General features: G+C 43.0%; 1 protein-coding gene and 1 long non-coding RNA gene across 9 annotated transcripts in view; one reads left to right on the top strand and one right to left on the bottom strand.

The window, feature by feature from the left end:
* The window catches only part of LOC124998795 (protein EFR3 homolog B), a 30,502-nt gene extending 7,054 nt beyond the window's left edge, over positions 1–23,448 (bottom strand). For 2 of the 8 annotated variants that reach the window (XM_047573339.1, XM_047573340.1), the window contains exons 1-7: positions 21,732–21,980; positions 12,636–12,712; positions 10,057–10,184; positions 7,448–7,598; positions 4,676–4,797; positions 3,940–4,089; positions 1,117–1,251 (exon numbers count right to left, since the gene is read on the bottom strand). In XM_047573339.1, coding sequence (XP_047429295.1) covers positions 1,117–1,251; positions 3,940–4,089; positions 4,676–4,797; positions 7,448–7,598; positions 10,057–10,184; positions 12,636–12,712; positions 21,732–21,816 — 848 coding nt within the window. In that variant the 5' untranslated portion in view covers positions 21,817–21,980. Of the gene's footprint in view, positions 1–1,116; positions 1,252–3,939; positions 4,090–4,675; positions 4,798–7,447; positions 7,599–10,056; positions 10,185–12,635; positions 12,713–19,503; positions 19,616–19,772; positions 20,034–21,731; positions 21,981–22,679; positions 22,827–23,041; positions 23,233–23,254 lie in introns of those variants that run through there. The other 6 variants (XM_047573343.1, XM_047573346.1, XM_047573344.1 and 3 more) reach the window with 6 other exon arrangements.
* LOC124998797 lies at positions 22,311–22,833 on the top strand. Its single transcript, XR_007111099.1, has 2 exons — positions 22,311–22,444; positions 22,611–22,833. It is a non-coding gene; the product is annotated as an uncharacterized LOC124998797 (long non-coding RNA).
* Positions 23,449–23,939: the final 491 nt, after the last annotated feature.

Genomic DNA, 23,939 nt, shown 5'->3' with positions numbered 1-23,939 from the left:
GTACGTAAAGACAGAGGGGCGGCGACAGAGTGAGATAAATTACTAAAGCGTGACAGGAACAGAGACAGTGATGGATGGTCAGGAGCTGGTGCCACATGGCACATCACTACTGAGCCCACATGAAGGCAGATTGAGAGACGAGAGAAAATGGACGGAGCAAGAGTTCAAAGGAAATGTGCGATTATATTGTATGTCTCCCTTATTTTTTTTAAAGTATTTTTAAGAAAACCTGCATCACCTACTGAATTTTTTATCCTTCTTCATGTCTTTATAACTCACTTACCAGTCCATTAGGTGCACTAGTGCATGCACAAATGCTTTTTAATGTAGCAGTAAATCTAAGCTTCAGGAAGGTTATGATATTCAGCATGTGTTTAAATTAACTAAGAGCTGTTGATTCAACTGTGTTTTCATTGTGGAGGCTGTGGTTTGTAATACTACTGATCTGCATTGTGCTGCACCAACACACTAAAATCAACAATTTTTTGACGTCTGTACTGGCTCAGAAGTTCCATCTAATCTCACGTAGTTACCCTTTGAAACTTAACCCAACATTTTAGCTACTACTTTGACCACGCGGATATGCAATAACATCTAAGGGAGCCAAGAGAGACACGAGCACATGCACTGAAAGGAAAAGGCAAGACACATTAAAAACACTAAATCTAGGAGGAAAAGTAAAGCTGGATCGATTCAAACAGGCAGACGGAAAAAGAGGGGAGCAGAAAAACAGAGATACGGACACTTAAGATGCTAAGCTCATAGAGAAACAGGATCAGAGACGAGCAAAGTCAAAAACACCACTGAAATGACATCAAAAGCATCATAATGCAGGTAATTAGCAAATGTCTTCCCAGAAAACAACTTCAATAGCGAGACGGAGCTCGGCATGAATCTGCAAATCACGCACTCGCATCAAGCCAAAAACAGCACCAGTAGCTAACCTTGCATTCACCTTGTCGCGCCCTCACGGGCCAAATCAGTGTACAGATAAAAATGCTGCAACAAAGCCCCGAGTCGCAGCTTTCCTTCGGGTTCAGTCAACACGTCAGAAATCAACACAGCAGAGCCAGACGGCCGATCTCATGAATAAAAGAGTTGGCAGCAGTGTCTCACATCAGCACGGGCGTGACGGCGTTCTTGATGTTGCCGTACGCGGCTCGTCCCAGCAGCTCCCTGAAGCAGCGCTCCGTCAGCTCCACCGGGCTTTCCTTCTCCTTCTCCGACGCCTGCAGCGGAGACGGAGAGCGGCTGGCGGGGCAGCGGCGCAGGTGAGGAGGCGGAAAGGGAGAAAGGAGGACGGGAGAGGAGAGAGGAGAGAGCAGGGATGAAGAGAGGGGAGGGAGATGGGGGGGGGGGGAGCGAGTCGGGAGAAGAGAGGAAACAGCGAGAGAGGAGATCAGTTTGAGTGAATGAGACGAACAAAATGTTATTTCTTAAGACTCAAAAACGCTGTTTTGCAGCAGGGTGCGACTGCAGCGTGACTTTACCCACTGCAGTTTGTCTGCAGTGACGACTATAGGTGCTAAGTCAGTGTCAAAGTTTGTGTGCGAGTGTGTGCGATACCGCGTCCAGCCTTTCTTTGTTCTCATGCATAGTTTAAGACACCCGCCGTAGCTCCATCTTGGTCATGACTAGCCTCAGGTAGTCCACCGATGAAGGCATTATTTATTAACAGACCGACTCTTTCATCCTTCTCCTCTGCCGCCGCCGTGGAGCAAATGTAAAGTCACGTCTCGCATCCATAAGGTGAGAACAATAGAGTCCACTTTAGTTAGCTGAGTTACCGCGGGACGTAAATGCTACGATTTTTATTTTGTTTGTTTAAAATGTGATGTTTTCTTCAGTGATTCGATGTTTTTTAGTGATTCAGAAGTAACATTTTCCTTTAAGAGCTGAATCCAACTGAATTCTGAATCGTATTCGATAAAAAGCACCTAGCGTGAAAATAAATCGGCATCAGTGGCGTCTGAAAGACGATTTCTTCTGTATAAAAAGTTAAAACGAAGCTCAGTCAGGTCTGTTATGCAGATATCTGGAGAAGAATTACCTGTGCACCACTAAGCCTTCGTAGCCTTTGAAACATCATTCATTCTGGTTCCGGATGCACAAAACTAAGTCCAGAGAAGTTAGTCGCCCAACTATCAGACAAAAGTTCATCTTTAAATGAACTGGTTCAAGCGCTCGGGGATTAACGCAGGTGAAAACTGCACCATCTGTAAAGTAATTAGACTGTACTGACTGCTGCGGTAATGACAAAGCTACACTCGGTGTGAGCAGGAAATGAGGAAGCACAGCAGGGACGGAGGGAGGCTGTGATGGAAACCTGTCCCTGTTGGATTGTGACGGTCTGTCTCCATCTACCTCTCTCAATAACCTCCCTTTCTAACTCGTTTCTATTTCTCTCTCCTGCATCCAGTCTCACGCCGTCCCCCTCCCCCTCTCCCCACCCCACCACGCTCCCATAACCTTCAGATCTCGGCACTGACGTCAAAGTAAATTTCAGCGTGGAATGCAGCCAAGAGAGGACGGCTCTCTCTCATGTACTGGCACCATCTAGCTCTCAGTGTGTTTGTGAGCGTTTATTCTATTTCTGTTCTTTCTTTCCCTCCTCGAATGTTCCCATAAGGGGAACAGAGCTGTCAAGAGGTGGTGACGATGATGATGAATGACATGGGTGACGGCTGCCGAGGCCGCCGGGGCAAATACGGCCAAACGCGGCACAAGCGGCGCCGTTCGGTAACACTGCTTGACCGAGGCACGGCCGGTCAACGCCGACTCATTTTAGGTCATCAACTTTCTCCCAGTTCTGTGGCTGATAGACACATGATAACAAGGCCCATGAGAAAGAAAAGAGCACGGACGCATCTGTGTTTTGGCCACAGAGGCGCCCACGTCCTGGTTACACCATCCAGTAAACTGTGAAAAAAAAAGTGCTGAAATCAACTCCTGACAGGTGTGTGCTGACGTCTCTGGGGGAAACGCCTTTTAAAACAGCTGAAAACAACATTATAGGTGTTTTCTTTTAATATAAGTCATGTCTGCCTTGTGTTTAGAGAAAATAAAGCTGTCAAAGGAGAGAACACCATGAAATATGCAGCGGCTAATAACATGTGAAACGTGTTAAAGGCTGAATTCCAGACTGAAACATACTGTTCGGAGTTTTGTCTCAAGCCGCTGGACACGGCTCCTTCAACAGGAACATGATCCAAAACATAAAGCATCACCAGGACACAACGGAGACCGAGCCAACTTAAAGTATCAGTTATCTATATATTTTTGGTGATATTGATGGTTATGCAATGTGAAGTTACTGCTGATGAGATCCCTACAAAGATATATCTGGATATAAATGTAAAATACCAAATTGTTAACAGATGATGGTTGACAGATCTCTGCTCATGCAAACCCCACATATTCCGCTTCAGATCAAAACCATTTCTCCAGCCTTTCTGAGAGGAGATCAGTCTGAAATATGGCGGGGAGTAATAGAAGAGGTGAGGTGTTGAGATGAGGCGCTGCAGGCAAATCTACAACTTCACTGGCTCATGCTGAGCGCAGCGTAAAATCTGATCTCAGACAGATGGAGAGAGGCCAACTATTGACGGACTTCTTTGTTAAAACGACAACAGTGTGCGCCCTCTATTATTGAACACTACTTTCTATTACCTGTAACTACTAGGGGTCAACAAATCAACCTGGACTGTAATGTTTAAGATTTCTACTTCAAAGCAACAAGAATAGACGAGAAAAAACAGTGAAGAGCAATATAATTACTAATAAAACCGATGGCAGAGAAGGACACAAAACACTGTGCTGTGATTAGCTGTACTTTTGTCCCTTCCATTGTATGATTTAAACAAACATTAACACTAAAAGTGAAAAGCAAAATGTCTGAAGAGCAGCCACAAACAGCAAAAAACAATCAGGAGCATTCACCTCTCTGTGCGCTCTCCACTCTGCAGGTTGAAGAGCAGAGAGGGGACGATCTTGTCCATGTGCTGAGGGTCCCAGATATTAGCCTGCAGCTCATCATTCACCGTCTTCCTCACCACACCCTGCAGACCCTTGATACCTGCCATGCGGATCCTGGAGACAAATATGAAACAGGCACTTCCATTAGAAATCATTCCTCGAATACCTCAGAGTATAAATAGGTAACTATAATTAGTAAATCCTATTTATACCTACGTTTACTGTGTCTCACATCTTTTCTCGTCCACCAAACTATATATAACTTATGAAAGATGTCACTTTATTTTCAGCAGATAAATATATTGTCTTAGATCTTTGTTTTTTTTAAAAGAAGTCAAAAATAACTCTGCCTAAAATACCAGTCTAAAGGCAACGGTTACTTGGTAAATCTGGCTCCATTAACCCTTTTGTACCGTTCAAAAAAACCTTCCTTTTGTAGCGCGGTCACTAACTTTGACTGCTGCAAAAATCTGATAAATATTTGTTGTTGTTTTTTTTGCTTAAATCTATTAATCAACCTCAGTACTACTTAATATTAAAAAAATATTCAAAAGTTTAACAATTAAAATGTAAAAAAAAAATAATAAAAAAATACACACAAAATGACCTATTTTCAATATAAAAAATGATTAACTTATGTATTATTAGTTTTTGTGCAGCAGATTTTTTTTACGTAAGGGTTTAGCATCCGTCCACTCACTTGGTGCGGATGTCCGGGTCCTCGTAGCTGGAATGGCACATCTCGCTGAAGCGCGACACAAAAAAGTCATAACTGCGGTGGTACGACGGCGTGTCCTCCTCGATGTTGGCAAACTTCACAAACTGACAACGGAAGAAGAGAGACGAGACAGGAAGACATTTTTAAGTCAAACATCAGCTCAGGAGACTTACAGTAAAACGTCGGCTTCCCAAGGGCCCAAGTTTATTAAGAGCTTGATTTGATTAAATGCTTTTCAGCGGAGTAACGCCAAAGCTCAACGGTACGTATCTGCTAAATTAAAGCAAACTGTAGATTCAGAGCAGCTCATTAGGAGTGAAAAACACTGGGCAGAGGGGGGCTCTCCCACTGGGCTAGAAAATGTCACCGTGTAAACAGGCTGACATTCAGCTTCACACCACTCTCCAATTAATAAATTATGAACTGGATTTCTTTAGAATCAAGTTCGATCGTGATGTGACCTGCAGCAACAATTATGCCTTAAGTAGCCTGTGAAGCAGATGGTAATAAGTCCCAAATAAACACCTAGTGAAAAACACAGGCTGGATTAGTAGCACAAAAGAGGAGAGTTTGTGTAGAAATTGAACATCTAAACAAGTCCTCGGTGAAACTATTTTTTTAATGAGTATTTGAGTGGTTCTGAAATGAAATGAAGTATCCTTGAGGAAATTAAATGAAGTGAGCTTCTCCGAGGTAAATTGCTGCTACAGCTGAATAGCTTTTATTCCTGGAAGCTGCCCCAGCATCACTGCCAGTAACACTGGGCAGCTTTCAGGTATTAATCTATTAACTGTGCGTCTGCTGAAGGAGAGTCTAAATCTGATCGCTGAGTGTAACGTGTAAAACTACAGCAGGGCCTGGAGGGTTTTCTGCAGCAATCACAGGCTACAGCCCCTGCAACAATTTTTCAATTCCATCACAGAGGAATCCATACAGGTAACAGAGAACAAGGTTTTAGGTCAGTGAAATAGAGCGCAGGAAAACCTGGCCAGGTTTGACTCATGTTGTGATAAACTCTCTAATCCTCTCCTCTCATCTCTTGCTGACTTTGACCAGCTTCTAGTGAGTCATGCTGTACACGCTCTGATGGAAAAAGGTGATATGTGGCAGCTGCCATGTGAATACATATATATATATATATATATTATATATCTATATATATAATATATATATATATATATATATATATATATATTTATATATATATATATATATATATATATGAATTAGTATGTGTAGTTCTGATCATGAAGAAGCATGGGTTATTGTCCGCCGTTGGTGAGTGTAGTAATTTCTCTTAATGTAGTTCACAGTTTGCACACAGGGTGTCACTTTTGTGCTGTGATTCATACATAATACATGTGGGCAGTTGGAGGTGGAAGGAGCTGCTAAGTGGAAAACTGTCTGATGATCACACTGAGTGAACGATGTAGAGATGTGGAGATGGTTTTAGGACAGCACTAGTTTAACTAGACTCAAGGCCCCTTCATGGCCTATGTCACCGTGATATCACGACGTTAGCTGTAGGCAATACAGAGGGAAACTTGAGACAAACACTGTCAACCACAAATATGTCGTCTTGTTGTATTTTTTTGGCGCCAAAACCAAAAAATTAAAAACACTAACTTGAAGTTTTATCGCATACCAGCCACTTCCAGTTGTAGTACAACTTTGATCGAACGTGATTAAAAGAAAGGATTGGAGTGCGATAATCATCAACAACTCTCTGTTTTCAGCCCGCACTTGTTATCAGGTAAGATTAATATCAGATAACAAGTGTATTAGTATATTCTCTAAAATATGCATTTTCCTCAACCATTCTTGCCAAAACTGTCCACTGGAACATGCTAACCAGCGTTTACAAGCTACTGTGTTTGAAACGTTTTGCCTCCAGCTAAGCCCCGCCCCTAAAAATATGTACATCACAAGGTTTGCAAGCTGGCGGGTCTACGAAAACCAAGCAAACAATTGAGATGCTAACCTTTTGGTATTAAACCCATGAGGGCCCTAGAGTGCATCAACAAAAACACACCACCCTCCCTAAGGCACCCATTCTATCTACCCCACAGACTTGCCCCACATTACAGGACCAGGTCATACCGTTGGTGGCTTTAAGTGTACGATTAGCCTCTAAACTCTGTATGGACTGAAAACACCAGCACTCATGATCATATCTGGCGACATTCCTGAAATATTTATTTTGTGTGTACGGCTCATAAGTTTGCATTGGGTGCAAGAGATATTTATAGCATGAATGTTATGAGAGAGAAGCTAACATGTCTCGTCAGTCTGTGCAGATGAGTGCAGAGCTTTGCTCGTGTAGTCTGCAGCTAATCTGATTCCCTTTACGCATCGGTTGCTAACCCGTCTGACAGCACCTATAGCTGAATCAGAGGAGGCTCATCACTCTCTCCTGCTGCCGCTCTCTGGCTCCCAGAGCTGTGATCTTTCTGAAGTACTCACTCAGTATTTCCTCTCAGAGCTAACATCTCTTACTTTGTGCCATTACATTAGGGAAAGGAAATGCGCCCTGTCGACTTTTGATTCGATAATACCTCTAAATCCACCCAAATGGAGAGCTTAGAAACTAAGACATGCTAGCGACCAACAGTCTGAGCGTGCACAGGGCTCTTATGAGCGAACATGCTTCACACATTACAGATATGGGAGTGTCATTTGTTGATAATAGAATTGAAAATTCTCCTTGCATTAACCAGTAGTTATAAAAACACTCTTCTAATCCTGAGCACTCACCGAGTTGGTTCCCAAGATCTGCAGGTTGGGTTTATCTGACTCGAGCAGCTTGCGCACCATCTTCAGGAAGCTCTCCACGAACAGGTTGATGCTCTGGCAGTGACAGGCCATCAGCAGCTGGTCCAGGGCCTCCATGGCAATGCACACGTACCTGGATTAGAGACAAGAGACGCAGGGACACCATTAACCCTGTGGGCAAATACAATCTGTGTCTGGAAGAAAGCAGAACGTGTTCGGCTCCGCCACACAACTCTGGAGACTGACATATTGCACATATTTCAGCTGAACTCTGCCAAGTGTAAATATTATCTGCACAAGGTGTTTGCACTGCTGAGATTCATTACAGAGTGTCCCGGTCATGAATGATGGAAAACAAGAACTTCCGAGGCTCATAAAGTAAGAACAGACTGTACGGATGCGCTCGACTGTTGATGAAACAAAAGCAATCATGTTGTTTTTATTAAAAACGACCCAACCAGCCTCCTGAAATAACTGGTTATAATTTAATAGGGAGCAATACTCCAATATTACATTTTGAATATGATGAAGACAAGAATACACATTTAACAAAAACAAGTAAATCTTTAAATACAGTCTGTAGTGCTTTAATACCCCAATCTAGTGCGGAGATAAGAGAAAATCTCTCTTATGAAACAGCAACGCTTGCCCTACTTCTCTTCTTTATTCATAGCAAAGTGAGTAAAATGTTTTTCACCAGAATTTGAATGTAAAATTTGAATTCAGATGAGTCAGTCCAATACAATATTTTTTTGTATTACAAGTTTATATACAAGTCTATGAATGTATATTTAAACATGTATCTAATTACATATGCACTAATTTGTATACATTTCCAGAACATAAATGTGAATAACAGCTAAAGTGTGGCACAAAATGCTTGTTTCATTTTGGTAACATATTATTTCCAGGTATTAACAGAGGGAATCTCTTTTTATCACTCCATAAATCCCAAAATACTGTCAACAGTCCAGAAAAGTAGTAAAATGTTACATAAATCAGGCTCTGAATAATATATGAAAAGTCCCCTCAGTAAATACCTGCAGAATGTAGTTGTGAATAAATCTGGGAAGTTTGGTAAATGTAAGTGCCACTGAAGTGGAGATTTCTGGCTCTGATTTTGAGCAAACGGCCTTTAACAGTTTTACATTGCAGAATCATGTATATTGTTATTGGAAACCACTATGTACCAAAACCAAATCCACTCAAATCCTTCAAGACATCAACATATATAATATCAAAACATCAGGATACATTTTCAATAGGTCTATTAAAGCGTGAAACATGAATGATGAGTCTCCACCTTTGTCTCCTTTTACCAAAAAAGACAATTTGCAGTCATGAACTCAAATGAGTCTGACTTCCTGTCTCCTCTCCTTCATTCCTCGCTAATTTGAGCTGTAATTTTCTTCACAGCATTTTTAAATGTCTCTTAAGGATAAACACAGACAAGCAAAATAACCAGTCACATGACGCTTTTGAACGAATCACGTGGTCAGAAACTGACACCAACCAATGAGAGTTGGAGTTCAGCCTCGGCTCGGCCTTTCTACTTTCACGACTGGCCGCCAATACGAAGGATATGACCACATTTGGACCTGACAAACGTCTGCATGAGAAAAAGAGTTTCACAATGGTACCTCATATGCCGGGCTAAAGATGACGAGTATATAGGAGTGGGCGATATGGCAAAAATATCATATCACGATGTTTTAAAAATAAAATCACGATTTCGATTTTATGACGATCACAAATTGAAAAATGAAAAACAGAGAAGTTAGTCCAAAGAACCTTTCTTAATCGATTTCATTTAAAATAGTCACAGTTTTGCCGTGCAAACAGTGTTTAAGAGAACAGTTTAAGAGACGTGGCATGGCAGTGTTGTACAAGTATTTTCGGCTGGGCAGCTCTTAACTACTTTAAGCAGGCGTCTGAACCCCTCGTTTTCTACCGTCTTGAACGGTACCATATCTTTTGCAAGATAAAAGGTAACTGCTTCTGTTACCTCTTTCCATCGCTTGCTTGACTTGTCATACGGAGTGCCTTTGTTAAATGCCTGTGTTAATGTTGACTGTTTTGGTCTTACGCTAGCTGCTGCCTCCGCCTGCGGTGCCGGTGCCGCCGGACCCCTCTCTGTTTGGCTCTCAGCGTATTGTTTGGGATGCTTCCCCTTCAAATGATTGAGCAGGTTCGTCGTGTTGCCACCCGACGTGCGAACCTGTTGTGTGCAAACATTTGCCTGCGCTTCATCAGTTGAGTAAAATCCAAACCAATAATGGAAGTGGATTTTTTTTTAAGTGACCAACTCCGTTTGGGTTTCAGCGATGGCTCTCCATGCGGCTACCGCTACACACATAAACAAGGAGGCGGGTAAGAAAGCGCGTCATTGCGTAATTTGCTATGATTGGTCGGTCAGGTTGACGACGTAATACGTCTGGTGCGTCGATGCATCAGCATAGAACTATAATTTATAGAATTTGCCCTAGACGCTCCCACGATAGAAGACATGAAGCAAAATAGCAAAAAAATCTCCCTGCCACGTCTCAACCTTAAGATTATATTATTTCTGAATGGCGACGGCTGCTGCTCACCCATATCTATGTCGGGCCACATCCCTCGACAGTCTCTCAGACAGGTAGGCTCCGATACGGTCCAGCTTCTCTGGAGCTGACAAGGCGTAGAATGTCAGCTTCTCCATGTTGGCTTTGACCAGCCCATCCTAGGAGGGTGAGGGAAGGGAGACGGGAAAAGACAAGAGAAAATAAGAAAGGTTAGGGTCTCATTCACATGTCAGTTTTCAGACTATATATAAAGAATTGCGGTAAAATAAAAAATAAAAAGTCATTGATATAGATCTGGTTTTTGTGTCCAAAGGGTAAATGAATTGCTGGTTTAATGTAAGTGTGTGTGTACTGAAGTGAGCTCTTCTCAACCTAAAAAACCCTAAAATAACTAGCTCACCAAGTTTCACCTCCTACTTTCCCCCTTGACCTAATTCACTGCTCTTCACTTTAGTCTGGGGGAGGAGAGAGCTAAAAACATCCACAGGCCACCGAGATCCCATTTAAAATTGAGTCAATAAAACAGCAGAATGCTGACTTTCTATACAATTGTAAGATTTGTTGTGAAAAGACTGAAGCGCTATGATTTAATTACTCTAAATTCAGCAGAAATTAGCACGCGTTTAGTTTCACCTGGGGACGTCATGGGTTTCATGAGGCTCAGTCACACTGGATATGCAAACTCTGTGTTTTACTCCATTTTACTGACTTTATCTCTGGTTACGACGTCTCTTCTACTTTCTGTTTACACTCCACTACGTGTCAGATTTATTATTCCACCTTTTGACAGCGTTAGTTACTTTTCTTTACTTGATTCCAACCGACACATTATATTATAGTAAAAAAACATGAGACTGTATTGACCAGAAAATACCTCAGATCATCCACCTCAGCATCCTTTGTAATTTTGTTCTTCTGCTGGTTTTGAACCCGTTTTTTTTTTTTTTAATGTGAATGGGTCTGCATGCTGTACAGCGACATCTTGGCTCTGCGCCCAAACAGCTGATTCATGCCACAGAATTTATTATAGTGAAAATAGACAGAAGATGGTGATTTTTACTTAAATTAGGGACTTGGCCGTTTAAGATCATAGATGCAATTATCACACTTTAATATATGTCCCCTGGTTGTACTAGTAACGTGCTAAAATGTCTTTTGTTGTAAACTATAAGCACTCTGTAAATAGCTAAACGAGGCAGGAAAGGAAAATGTTGATATTCGCCACTGGCTCATCCATTTATTGTTATATGTTTTAATTTCCTATATTAGGTTGCTCTGTGGTGTAACTTAATATAGGTGTTGCTGTGGTTAGCACTGTTGCCTCACAGCTGTAGGTGTGAGTGTGAATGGCCGACCCTCCACAGGACAAGCGAAATGAATGAATGAAAGTTGCTCTGTCTTTAGCTTGCTAAGTGTAGTGGTGTTCTCACGATTGATGGGAGATGTTACCACTTGAACACGTTTGTGTACAGAACTATCCTCGCTGAACCCACAAGTCCTTAGGTTCTATTTAAAGACAGTAATAGTTGGATTTCTGGCATCTTCCTGATACATCTAATGAAAAAGGAGCCTCACTAATGTCGCTAGATCCACCTGTGTTTCTTGCAGCTACACCACATCAAACAGATGTGCTGTGAAAAAATCCCTTTCCTCTATAACAGAGGGGTATTTCAAAAGATGCGCGCAGGGCGACAGCTCTGCCTCCGTCTGCTCCTCTAAGCAGCCTGTGGCTACAATCAATAATCAATCACACAGCCAGAATACTGCAGCATCAGTCATGGCATTTAACCTATTAATATACTCTACTGTACATTGGGGGCATGTTCTGTATAAAGGTGGCACAGACATACTGCCAGGTACTTGGGACAAACGCTGACATACAGTAAATGTACAAACCCGTCAAAATGCAGCTCAGTGGGACATCGTTTTGAACGAGGCTTCATAATTCCCCGGCTGCTGGGGCACCATTAGTTACAGACTGAGCGGCTTAAAGCCAAACTTAGAACTTTTTGGGAGCACAGTGTACAGGTGCTCACACACGCACACACACAAAAAAAGTGCATACGTATTAGCATTCCCCTTTATTGCGGTTTTGGCCACAGATCTGAAAGGTAAAGTAGGTTACTGCAGCAGCAGCACAGAGGCGCTCGTGAAAAGTTTCCCCTCCAACAAATCAGCTCCTTCATCTCCACCAAGATGAATTCTCTTTATGACTCATCTTTATTAGATCTCGGCTAATGACAGAAAATAGAAGCTAAGATGAGGTCTGCGGTTTGGCACCGGCTGCTTTGAAGAAGAGGCTTGTGCGTGGAGACGCTGCCAAAATGTTTCCTTGCCACATCTACCTCTCGCTTCTTAAATCTAAGAAATAATCATAACAGGTTATATTTACCTACAAAGGCACAACAGATAGATGCCAAATCTTTTTTTTTTTTTATATGTGTTTTAAGATAACACCTGTTTTACCTGCAGTTAAGGAAGTAAATTAATCAAACGTCAAATGATGTCTCTATATAATAATGCAGTAAACACGTGAACGCTGTATCTACTCTCAGGATAAAAGATGAGGCGTTACGAAAGAAGTATGAAGTGTCACTTGAGCATCTCACCTCTGGGTCTTCTGGGAAGATGTTGTCTACTAGTCTCTTGTACCGAGGCCTGAGTGCCCCGCAGCAACCACAAACCCCTGAGGAGGAGGAGGTGGAGAAAAACAAAGACAGAGATGGTCAATTAGACTTGTATAATATGGCTGACAGATACACAATAAAACCAACAAAGAGAGAGAACAATAACAGCAAACAACCATTTTCTGAGGCAGCACCATTTGTCTGTACTGTGTCTGGCTGCGCAAATGAGATAAAACACAGCTAATGTAATGACGCCGGTCTCAAATCAACCACTTCTTCCACATGCAAAACTAAGGTTGGCTTCTTTTTTTTTTTTTCCAAATCTGGGAGCGTTTTCCCTCAGGTTGCAGTCGCTCCCCAGAGTGATTCATTTACAGAGACAACATATGTCATCTAGTCTTATAATTACATAACCCTGCAGTTTACCTGATGCATCTTTGCAGGAGAAACCGTCAGGAGCACCACAGTGTGCAGTAGCTACACGGGCTATAATTACATAACCAAGCGGTTTACCTGATACATCTGTGAGAGGGAAGCTCTGACAGCAGCACTGAGCATTCTCATATACATTGAAGCCTAAATAAACAAGCCGTACATGAAAAACGCAGACTTCCCACAAACTTATGACCAATCCCAAAACATTTTGGAAGTGCACAGAGCTGAAGGGGTCAAAACTTTGTTAAATTACCCAAACACATTGGCAAGAACTTTGGCCTAAAAGTTGATTTTCCTTTTGTTACACTGCATAAGGGTAAAATCCCAGTCGGATTTATGAACCAGGACCACTGTTATTATAAAGTGTTCTTGGCTGCGAGCATGAAGGCCATTACAAGGAAATGGCTGCAGATAAATCCGCCATCCCTTACATATGGCCTATGTCAACCTGTTTGTTCACTTATTCTGTCTATTTTTGGCACTTTGTTTTTTATTGTTGGAAAAAAGAACAGAAAAGTTAATAGATTTTTTTTTTATTTTTTAAAAAAGGTTCAATTATTCCTTGGATGGGAACAAAATATGGATGTAAACGATCCCTTTATGAAGATTGAGTTAAAAATCTCTATGCAGTGATTAAGAGTTTCATCATTGGTTCAATGCCAGGATAACAGGTAACGACTAAACGACAGATGGTTTAATAGTCAGTTGTAGAAAACTAACTTCAACACCTATCATTTCACATTAAAGTCAAATTTGCTGCAGCAAATAAAATAAAACTGACAATTGTCTTGTCACAGTTAATGTTGAATCATCACTTAAGTGGTGCAATTAAATCTAAACATACACAGTAAATTTATTATAGCTTCGCGAAGCCACTTGACAGGTAAAAATGATGTGCCAGGGGAGAAGGAAACTTCACCACGGCCTCTTAAGAAGAACTTGTCCACGCTCCCTGATGATAAGCAGACAATACAAACTGACAGAAGTACCACCACATACCCAAACATGTCAGTGCTGGCACAGTACAATCCCTCAAAACTTATGATTCAGAGATTAAAACAAGAAGACACATTAATCGTTATGAAGCTTCGCTGGCCTGTTCCTGCGCTCTTGTACAATAACGGCCTTTTATTTTGCCGCACAAACATGCGCTAAGACAAGATAAAAGCATCAGAAGGAAGCAAGATACGGAAGGAATGTGGCCACGAGACAACTACACTTCCAGCAAAGACACGCGGGGCTCTGTGTTTTCTGATAGGCCAGATAGCCTTGTTTAGAGTTTGCTGTGAACAGGGATCTTGTTCTGACTTTGCTTCGAGGAGAAGCTAAGGCAAACAGCCAGAGAGAGATGAATTCTGATTGGCTGGGAGTATTCAGCAGTGGTGAGTCATGAGGAGGGGGGGGGATCCTGGGAGAACGGAGAAATGAAAAAAAAGGGAATAACTTCCAAAGACTCCACCTGCCCCCCCCCAAAAAAACAAAATCAATCTTTTAACCCCTAAAGCAGCTCGGCCTCTAAACACACACACACACACACACACTGCAGTAAAGTAATGAACGCTGTGATGGTCTGACACTTCAAACAGAGACATGGAAATTTACTGTACGTTAAACAAAAGCAAAACAATCTGCAGGGAAACAGCCTTTCCTCCGTCTTTCCTTCCTTCCTCCGTTCTAACGCCATCGTCCTTCCTTTCCACTGATGTGCCACTGAAGCCCTTATTCTGAAAGCACACATTAGCAAGATTACCGGTTGCCCAATTGCACCCCATTATCTACCAGTGTGCCGTCAATACTCCCATGACTCAACGCTGAGACAATGTATTTATATTTGTAAAAGCTCTTCAACCAACACAGATCAACACTGCACACACTATGAGACACACGGGCTCACGCTGAGACGATGATTTGGCCAAAATGGGTCATTTCTCCTAAATCACAAAAAGTCTATCTTCAAGATAAAATGAACCAATAGTGTACATACTACACACTACACATGGGCAAGCATCCCCACGCCTTTAAATAGAAAAAACAACAAAGTATTCAGTGAAATGTGTTTTAATTTCCTGGTGATATACGACCGTGATAAAAAAAAACAGAAAAGCACACAATTTTCCACATCCTCGCAGTACAAAGAACCAACAAATATTATATTAGCCGTGCAACTAATGATTACTTCCACGACCAAATGAACCAACAACTGTTTTCTCTGTGAACTCCTAAATCGTCACGTCTGAGATTCTTTCTGCGGTTTGTCCGGATTTGGGTTTGAAGCTGAAAAATAAATATTCACTTCACTCTCACATCCAATATCCTCACATTTGATCAGCTGGAACCGGCGCTGACTCACTCAGTGTACCGATTTAATGATTAATCATTTCAGCGCTGTGTTATTTGTCAGGATGTCATGTGTGAAAGCGCATCCATGTGAATAATTTGGGCGAATGTCATGTTTTACATTATTGTGATCGTTCCCTATTAGAAATTGCACCTGTTAACAAATATTCATTTGCTTGATTTGTTTCCAACATTTCGAAAGAGGATAAAAGAAATGTCAATGTGAATTAATTATGCGGATGTCGAGGACTACTTGATATGATAAGGATTAAAAAGTTCTCCTTATCCGACTAAGACCCCCAGATAGTGCAAATGGAAATCGATTTTCACCGGCACGTACGCGCCTTAATTGGAGTTTAACAACGTGTGTGCACAAAAAGAAAGAAATACAGTCGCAGAAGAAGAAGAAGATGTAGTTTTATCCATCTTGTTGTTGTTTAAACTGCTGCATTAATGACTCCAGGTGTTTATTACATGATGTCATATGTCAACCGGAAAGGGGGCGGTATTAACCCGCTGACAAGACACATATCGCCACCTGGTGTGGAGGAGGAGGACGTGTTCCCATCAGTTATTCGATTTTCTCTGTTGAATGTAAACTGGGACAAAGATTCGATTCAGAGAGTCGAATTTTGAGTATAACTTGATTAAGCTGCGCATGTAAATGCACTCAGTGTGGAGACAATCCTAACTAGACAACCAGGCTGCAACATTCAGTCGGCTCCTAGCATGAATGTCAATGAATTACACCAGGGAGGAGGGCAGCAACAGCAGTCCGGACGTCCTTTAAAAAATTCGAATAGCGTAAAAGCATCTTTAACATCTTAACTATTTAAAGGCGACCCTGTTTCAAGGTGTCGTTCTGCTCTGTTAAAAGTTCAGCTGAACTCTGCGGCCAGAGTTGTGTTGCTGCTTATCTCTGAGAGCCATGCGTCTATTCATAGCGCCGCTCCGCTCTCCTCCATCACTTCAAACGCTAATGAGGCCTCTGCGCCCCTCCCTATCGTCTTCCTGCGCCCACCTAACCTTCCCCTTCCTCCTTCAATCATCCTTGCTGCACTGGCCCGGGGCCCGAGTTTACGAGTCGCCAATGAATTAATGACCATGCGGACGGTCCCAGGTGTAGAGGGAAAAAAAAGGTGGAGGACAACGAGCGACAGAGGCACAGACAGGGATGAGGAGAAAGATAGATGGATGAAGAAGATGGATAGAGGTGGAAGTGTGATGGGGGAGGTGGTTTGAGATGCACCGTATGAGTCACAGATTAGTGCTACTTATTGCATCTTCTCTATGTCCAGCACAAATCTGTCCTGTCCTCTCTGTAAGCTGTTAAGGACGTGGATTTTTTGGAGGGATAAAACGGGGGAAGTTTATTTAGATGGAAAACATTACAGTTCCAAAAACTCGTGCAAATTTTCAACAGCAGTTCCCGTGCAATTTCATATTCCTGCAGTGTACGGTAAGCACCTGCATTTTTCATGGCTTTGGATCAAACTATTTTTTTTTACAGGTAGTGCACTACATTTTTTATTTCGTGCCAGCTGGCAGGTCAATTGCACAATACAGCAATAAAACGAATTTGTAACTAAAGCCTATTTAAAAAAGTAGAAACAAGACATTCAATGACAGCACGGGTGAGGCTCAAGGTTGCACATTAAAGCCTGCAGGTCACCGTGGACAAAAGCGTTACCGCTTCAAACATTTACATAATCTGGTGTCGGCGTGCCTATAACTTCAAAACGCGCCGCAGCACCACGTCTCAAAGGGAAATTACTCCGTCTGACTCGCTGGCTCGGAAAAAGTCTCAGCTTTGTTCGGTTCGTGTGAGAAATGAGGAGATTGTTACGAGTTTCTGGGAATGGTGGGTTGGCGTAGGAAAAAAAAAAGAAAAGCTACGAGAGCGCAACAAGGTGGGCGGACGAGGATTTGGGTGACAGCGGTGAAAAGCACACATAACAGGGGGTCTCACGACATCCGCCCACTCGGCACGGCAAGCTGGCAACACATTTAGGGGCTGGGAACCGACGTCCTCCACATCACAATCTTGGTCGCACACACTCACGATCTTGTCTGGTGGATACAACGAGACAGCGAAGGGGGCGGACGTGTCTTGAGGCGTAATTGGGGAACTAAACTGCCGCGGACGCTCGTCTAAATATAAGTGCGCGCTGCGTGTATGTACGTGAGAGGGGTCTCCCTCCCCTAAAATCACCACAGCGAGGAGCTAGCTAATCACAGATCTATTTTTGTCATCGTAACAATGGGCTGGGACATTAACAGATTACACTCTCCATTTCCCTCAGGATGCCAGCTTAACATTTCCACATTAGGGTGAGACACACAGAGAGATAAAGGAGCAAAAACTGGATATAGGGAAAAAAAAATACAGAGCTATAGAACACATGTTTGTGCACGATGATACAAAAAATCCTCACCCACATACACAGAAGCACTATATAATTAATGTGCTGTGTGTTGCTCATACAGGCTGTGGACAACACAGCAACAACTACAAAAGGGACACAAGGTGGTGTGTGCATCTTGTTGCGTTACATCTGCACCTGCCGTCCCGACGCCGCTCTGTTGTGTCCAAAGTCACAGGGCGGATGAGACAGACACATTAAATATAGCCCCGACACCCGGGAAAAAGGCAACATCAAACACGTGTGGGATCTGTGTAGGTGCTGCGTATGTTTGCAAGAGCGACTGTCAACTGTCACCTCACCTTCACCTGGGGTCATGCAAAGCACTGGTTTTGCAGGATGCACTCGCGAGCGCGCACACAAACACACGGAGGCAAATCGTGTGCACACACTGCGAGTCCGTAGCCGCCAACGTGCGAGATAAGTCACTTCTTACGACGGTTACAAAAGCTCGCTACCCCTTCGGGGGTGTCGTTACATAACACGGAGGGTGGGGGCAAAGTCCTGCTATTTTTACATGGGCAAACATCTTACGAACAGCGGATTCTTGAGGTGAAGAACAAGAGAATCTACGAACGGGGGGGGTGGGACGAGACGGCAGGCTTGGAGAGTGTAATCAGATGACAAATAACGAGCGAGGATGATTCTGCGACCAAACAACGTGCGCATAAGCTGTCAGTGAGTTTAGGAAAGCTGTAATGCAGAGGAGGATACGACAACTGTGGAGAAGAAGCTGAGGACATTAGTGGAAATGTGACACGGAGTAAGAAATTTAATGTGTTTCTGTCACTGCTGTCACCGCTGGGAATGTTGTCTATAAAACCACAACCTGTCCCACCACGTCACAACCAGCGCCGGCTATTGAGAAGCTAACGCACGTATACGTCGCGCACACACTTTCCATAAGCACATGTACGCGACATGCATCTTGTTTTCAACGAATTAATCCGCGTAAACTGAGTCAGATTCAGAGCACACGCTTGATCCGGTGTGGGTGGCGGCGAACACGACTGGTGTAATGCGACCAGCACACTGATGTCCAAACCCAGCTGCCAACAAATCCTCACAAGGCCAATACGACACGCTATGAATCACTGTCGCTCAGGCACTGAAAGTGGGCTATGCGAGACTCACCAGCCCAGATTTCTATTTCCATACATTAAAAAAAAAAAAAAAAAAAAAAAAAGCTTATCCCTCCATTATTTGCCGTTCGTGTTGATAATTCATTAGCTCAGCAACCAAGACCTTTTTTCATCAACGGGCTTCAAACTCAAAGCAAAGCCGGGTAAATTTTTAATTAGCACAAATCAATGAGCTATATATCAACATGCCAGCGCAACCCCGGAGCTACAGTAAACGATAACATTTACCAAGGGAAGTGTGTCAAGATTCCAAGAAAATAAAAAAGAAAAATGTCAATTTAACAGAAAATATACTGCTCTTCCTGTTTTCTAATAAAATGTATCGAAGCATCTTAGAAATCTTTAACGAACAATGACAAAATGAAACATCGATACAGGAAGTTTGAGAGCGAGTCTACCACACGGATAAACAAAGTTAGCAACGGTTAACAAAATGTTATCAGCAGAGAACTACCACCTTTAACAACAACAGAAGGAAGCAAAGAAGTAAGAATAAACTTAGGGGTCTGTTACCAAAAATAAACATCCTCATCGCCGGGTCTCCTTATAATCTAACGCTGTCATTTAGCCGAGTATCCTCGTAAGAGTTCCCAAAGCACACATTCCAGCTCGCACTCGTTGTGGCAGCTGCAATCTAGTGCGAGGGAGCTAAGAGAGAAATGTGTTTGCAGAATGCAGGAAAACTTGAAAAACGTGAATGCTTCTCATCGCACACATGTACACACAGCCTAGAGAGAGCACGCACCAGTGAGCACTGGAAAAAACACGATTGTTGTCCTTACCGTACATCGATCGTGATGTTGAGAGTCTCTCGCTAAAGACGCTTGAGTTGCCTTAATGCTGCTTCAGCTCCTCATGCAGACACATCACTGTGCATACAGGCAGTGAATACGCACACAAACGCACACACACACACACAGATAGACAGACCGCTCCACTCTGGGATAAATGCCTGCACGTGTGCTTGGAGCTAAAAGGAATATGAATTTGCACCGTGATTGGTGCAGAGCCTGGCTTGATGCTATGACTTAGACACACACACACACACACTCTCTCTCTCTCTCTGTCATGCAGACACGCAGGAGCATTTACACACTTGCGCACAAAAAGGGTGTGGGGGGGGGGGGTGAAAGGCAACGTCAGAGAAAAGCGTGCCGTGATGACCTTGGATTTTCCCATTCCTCTGCAACAGCCCTCTTTCCCCCGGAAGGGGAGGGGCAGGGGGGTTTGTGCAGATTCCACATTCAGTCGCAAACACACACACACACACACAAACGCACGCCCACCCCGCTTCTAATCAATCTCTCGGTCGCACAGAACAAAACATGGAGAGGAGGGAGTGACGGGGAATAAGAGACAAATCTGCATCACCGGGATGGGGAGGGAGAAAAGACCTCCCTCCCACGCAATCTCTTCCTCACCCTCCTCCACCGCCCCAGCCACGAGCATCACCGGTTCCCTCATTAATCTTCCCGTCTCTCCTGCCGTACTTACTTTCAGTTTTTTTCCTCTACACTTGTGCAATTTTCTGCCACAGCGTCTTTAACGCCTTTCATTTCTACGAAAGGAGGTAACTGAACTGTATTATAATTTTGGGGGATGGAGTTTGTGGTGCTGTTAAACTGTATTGAATTAAACACGGAAGTTTAGTCATGCCGTGTTGTGTTACCTATCTAGGTTAATCCACTGAGTACAACGGGGGGGGTAGGGGGTCAATAACACAACACAATTCAATAGTACTACCGTCCACAACCTCGAAATGAAAACATAGTCGAATTAACAGCTCACTCAGATGAAAACAAATGCTGAATACTAACACTAGTGTACCTATTATATTATATTATACATCTAATGTGCCATTTATTTAACAGGCCACCTTTTTCATGCAGAATACATTTTTTTTGGCTCCCATAATGAAATCTGCAGCAGAACTAGATGCCACGTTGTCCTTATAAAACCAGCACGGGGTAAACGACCTATAATATATTCAAATGCATTCTCTTGGAAAACAATCAGTGTTTAAAAAGACAAAATCAAGACCCATCATTAACCCCCACACCACGTTCAGCTGCCGTCGAGACTGAGCTACGACTGGCTCAGAGAACAGAAGATGGCAGTGACTCATTCTGAGTTGGGCAGCTGTTAAAAGAGATTCCAATTAGGCTCCAGCTTTGTACAAAATAAAACTACAGCCCACTGTTCTTGCATGCCAACAGAATGAGTTAATCAATGGGTTCTAGCAGGAAGTGGTCTGTGTGTTGTCTATTACTATAGTGTTTGCGTTCCTCACAAGTCTGTTGCCATCGATCACATCTAAATGACTTCGGACCGATGTGCCAGAGAGGACGAATGATGGCCAAACGATTTACAATTTACTATTTTATTTCAGTGCAACAGAGAGAATTTTATTCATGCAAACTTTTATGAAACTGTAATGCTGGAAGAAACTAAATTACCTGTGCTGAAAATTAATCAGATTTCCCTTTAATGTGCTACACTCTTTTCAGTATTTGGCCTATTCAGGTTCTCAAGTGTCCTCCATATAATAGATAAGCTCAATCAGCTTGATCAGATTCAGCCAAACTTCAAATAAAAGTGTCAAGTTACATATGGCGTGATTTCTTATTATCTTAGACCGTATCGATGAAAGCAACTTTTTAGATAAGAATTCTCTCTCATGTGTCTTGGAAACAAAGACGGACCACAGAGAGAGAACAGAAGGGCTGGTGTTTTACGCTTACCCTTGCCAACGCGATGGTCCAGAAGGGTACGGCAGTCCAGTGCCAGCCTCTGAGTGGCTGGGACATCAGGCGCAGGCAAGGGCATGGCGGGCAACAAACTTGCATATGCTCAAGAAGACACACACTAGTCCTTTCACGCGCACAGAGAACCCTCTCAAGCAAAAGCCAAAAACATGTGCAAAACCGCAACTAATCAGGTATAAACTCGCAATAGTTGTGATTATTAAAGCAAAACGGCAGCAACAAACACTGCAGACCTGCACACGCGAACCTAAACTTCTTTCCTAGTCACGTCCGAACGGAAAAGCAACTTCTGTGAGAAACTTTCTAGGCTGGACAAACTCACGAATCCACCACGAGTAGCTGCTGAACTCCCAACTTGCGTGTCCCTGTCTCAGGGCTTCTTAGCAATTTCTGTTACTACATAAGAAGGCTGTCCGCATTAACGGAGAGATTAGCGATTAGTCCTTCAGCAGCAGCCCTGCTCTTTCTCTGTGTCTCTCTCATTAATAAACATCTCACTGACACAATGGACCTCACTATCCCCCGGAGTCTCTCTCTGGGCAAGGGAAGGAGAGGAGGGTGGAGAGAGGCAGGCGAAGAGGGGCACCATGGGACAGCAATTCAGTCAGTGGGCTTGAGGTTCAAGGAATGTGGCCATGAATGTCAGCGGATCCCACCACGGGGAAAAATGATGGTTGAGTGTTTTCAGCGTAAGTTCACACATCTCAAACAAACACACACGGCTGCAGGGCCTCACAATGCATACACCTGCAAACTGCAAAGCACAAACCGTGTTGCTTTTTTTCAAAGAATCCGAGCAGGCAGTATAATTCCAGGTAACATCCTCAGGTGTTTGTTTTTTTTTCTTTCGTTTAGGTTTGGGAGCGCTTGAATCATCTCTCTAGGCAGCGGTGGAGCAGGTGTAAAGAGCCTGGTGTTACTCACCTGTCATACTGGATGTTCGTCAGAAGGAGGCGTAGCTCTTCCAGGTTCAGAGAAGACGGGGGGGATGCAGAGGCGCTGCAGCCCGGAACGGAGCTTCCACCGGGGGCTTGGAAAAGTCAGGAAATCCCCTGGATTGTCTTTGGCCTACTGAAGTTATTAAGCTAAATTTAGCCGAACTGCTGACAGACACCGGCAAAAATTTATAACATTTTAACGTATTTTTAACCATTCAAAATGAGGGCACGTTAAGTATTATCACTTTCATGACAAGGCGGAGGTGAAATTTACTCAACAATATCCGGACGGGAAATTAAAATCAGGAATTAAACTTAGGTGCGCGTTAGCAACGCTGGCTACCTCACCGTTAGTGCGTGCGCCGTTTCGTCACTTTCCGTGAGGTCGTAGTGATGTTTAAAACCACAATTAACGGGTGCTAAACCCGGCGAGACAAACTCATATTCTTAAAACGTAAACACTCCCCCGAGTTAAGGTGGTATGCTAACGTTAGCCTAGCACGAGAAGCCCCCTCCCCTTATCTTTCCTTATCTGAACACCGTTATTGGCGTGTCGCTTACCATGAAGTGAACAAAATTAAAAATCCTTGAAACGCGTGGCATACGAGCAGTTCGAGTCGGAGACGGAGGCTGAAGCGCATCTATGTAAAATCAACATTCATGTAGTTAAGTCCGGGGTTGCTGGACCTCTAGCCGCCAGCTGTGAACGTGACAGCCCACTACCACTGGAGTGGACACCAGCTTTTTTTTTTTTTTTTGGAGCAGCTACACTTCCCACCGGATCTGCCCTTCCATTTATTTAATTGATGGATTAAAGATCAGCCAAATACCATACAAAACAAATCTTGGTGATTCAGACATCAAGGTTAACCCATTTACAGTAACCAAACATTACAACAGCACTGAATTGATGCAATGAAAAATAAATGTGGAAGTGCATGAACAATGCTTCCAGTAGAAAAAAAAAAGCACCAAGCAGAGCTGTACAAGTCAATAACATACTGCTAACAAATGAATATGCACTGGGCCTCAATTCCTAGATTAGTAATCTTGTCTTTTTAGTTAAAATGTCATATATAATTTGATGTGTGTGCAAAAACGTTTTCCATTCACTGCTCTCCACTGGAAGACATCCTTTCCCATTCACACGTGAATTCAGTTAATAATTTGCACTTCCATTCACTTACATTTATATAAAATATGCAGAGCCTGAGCAGAAGTAATCATCCAGAGTTTTTTTTTTTTA

This window comes from Mugil cephalus, chromosome 21 (assembly GCF_022458985.1).
Source record: "Mugil cephalus isolate CIBA_MC_2020 chromosome 21, CIBA_Mcephalus_1.1, whole genome shotgun sequence".
Classification (NCBI taxonomy): Eukaryota; Metazoa; Chordata; class Actinopteri; order Mugiliformes; family Mugilidae; genus Mugil; species Mugil cephalus.
Note: the sequence above shows the minus strand (reverse complement) of the source record. Positions and strands in the feature narration are given on the sequence as shown.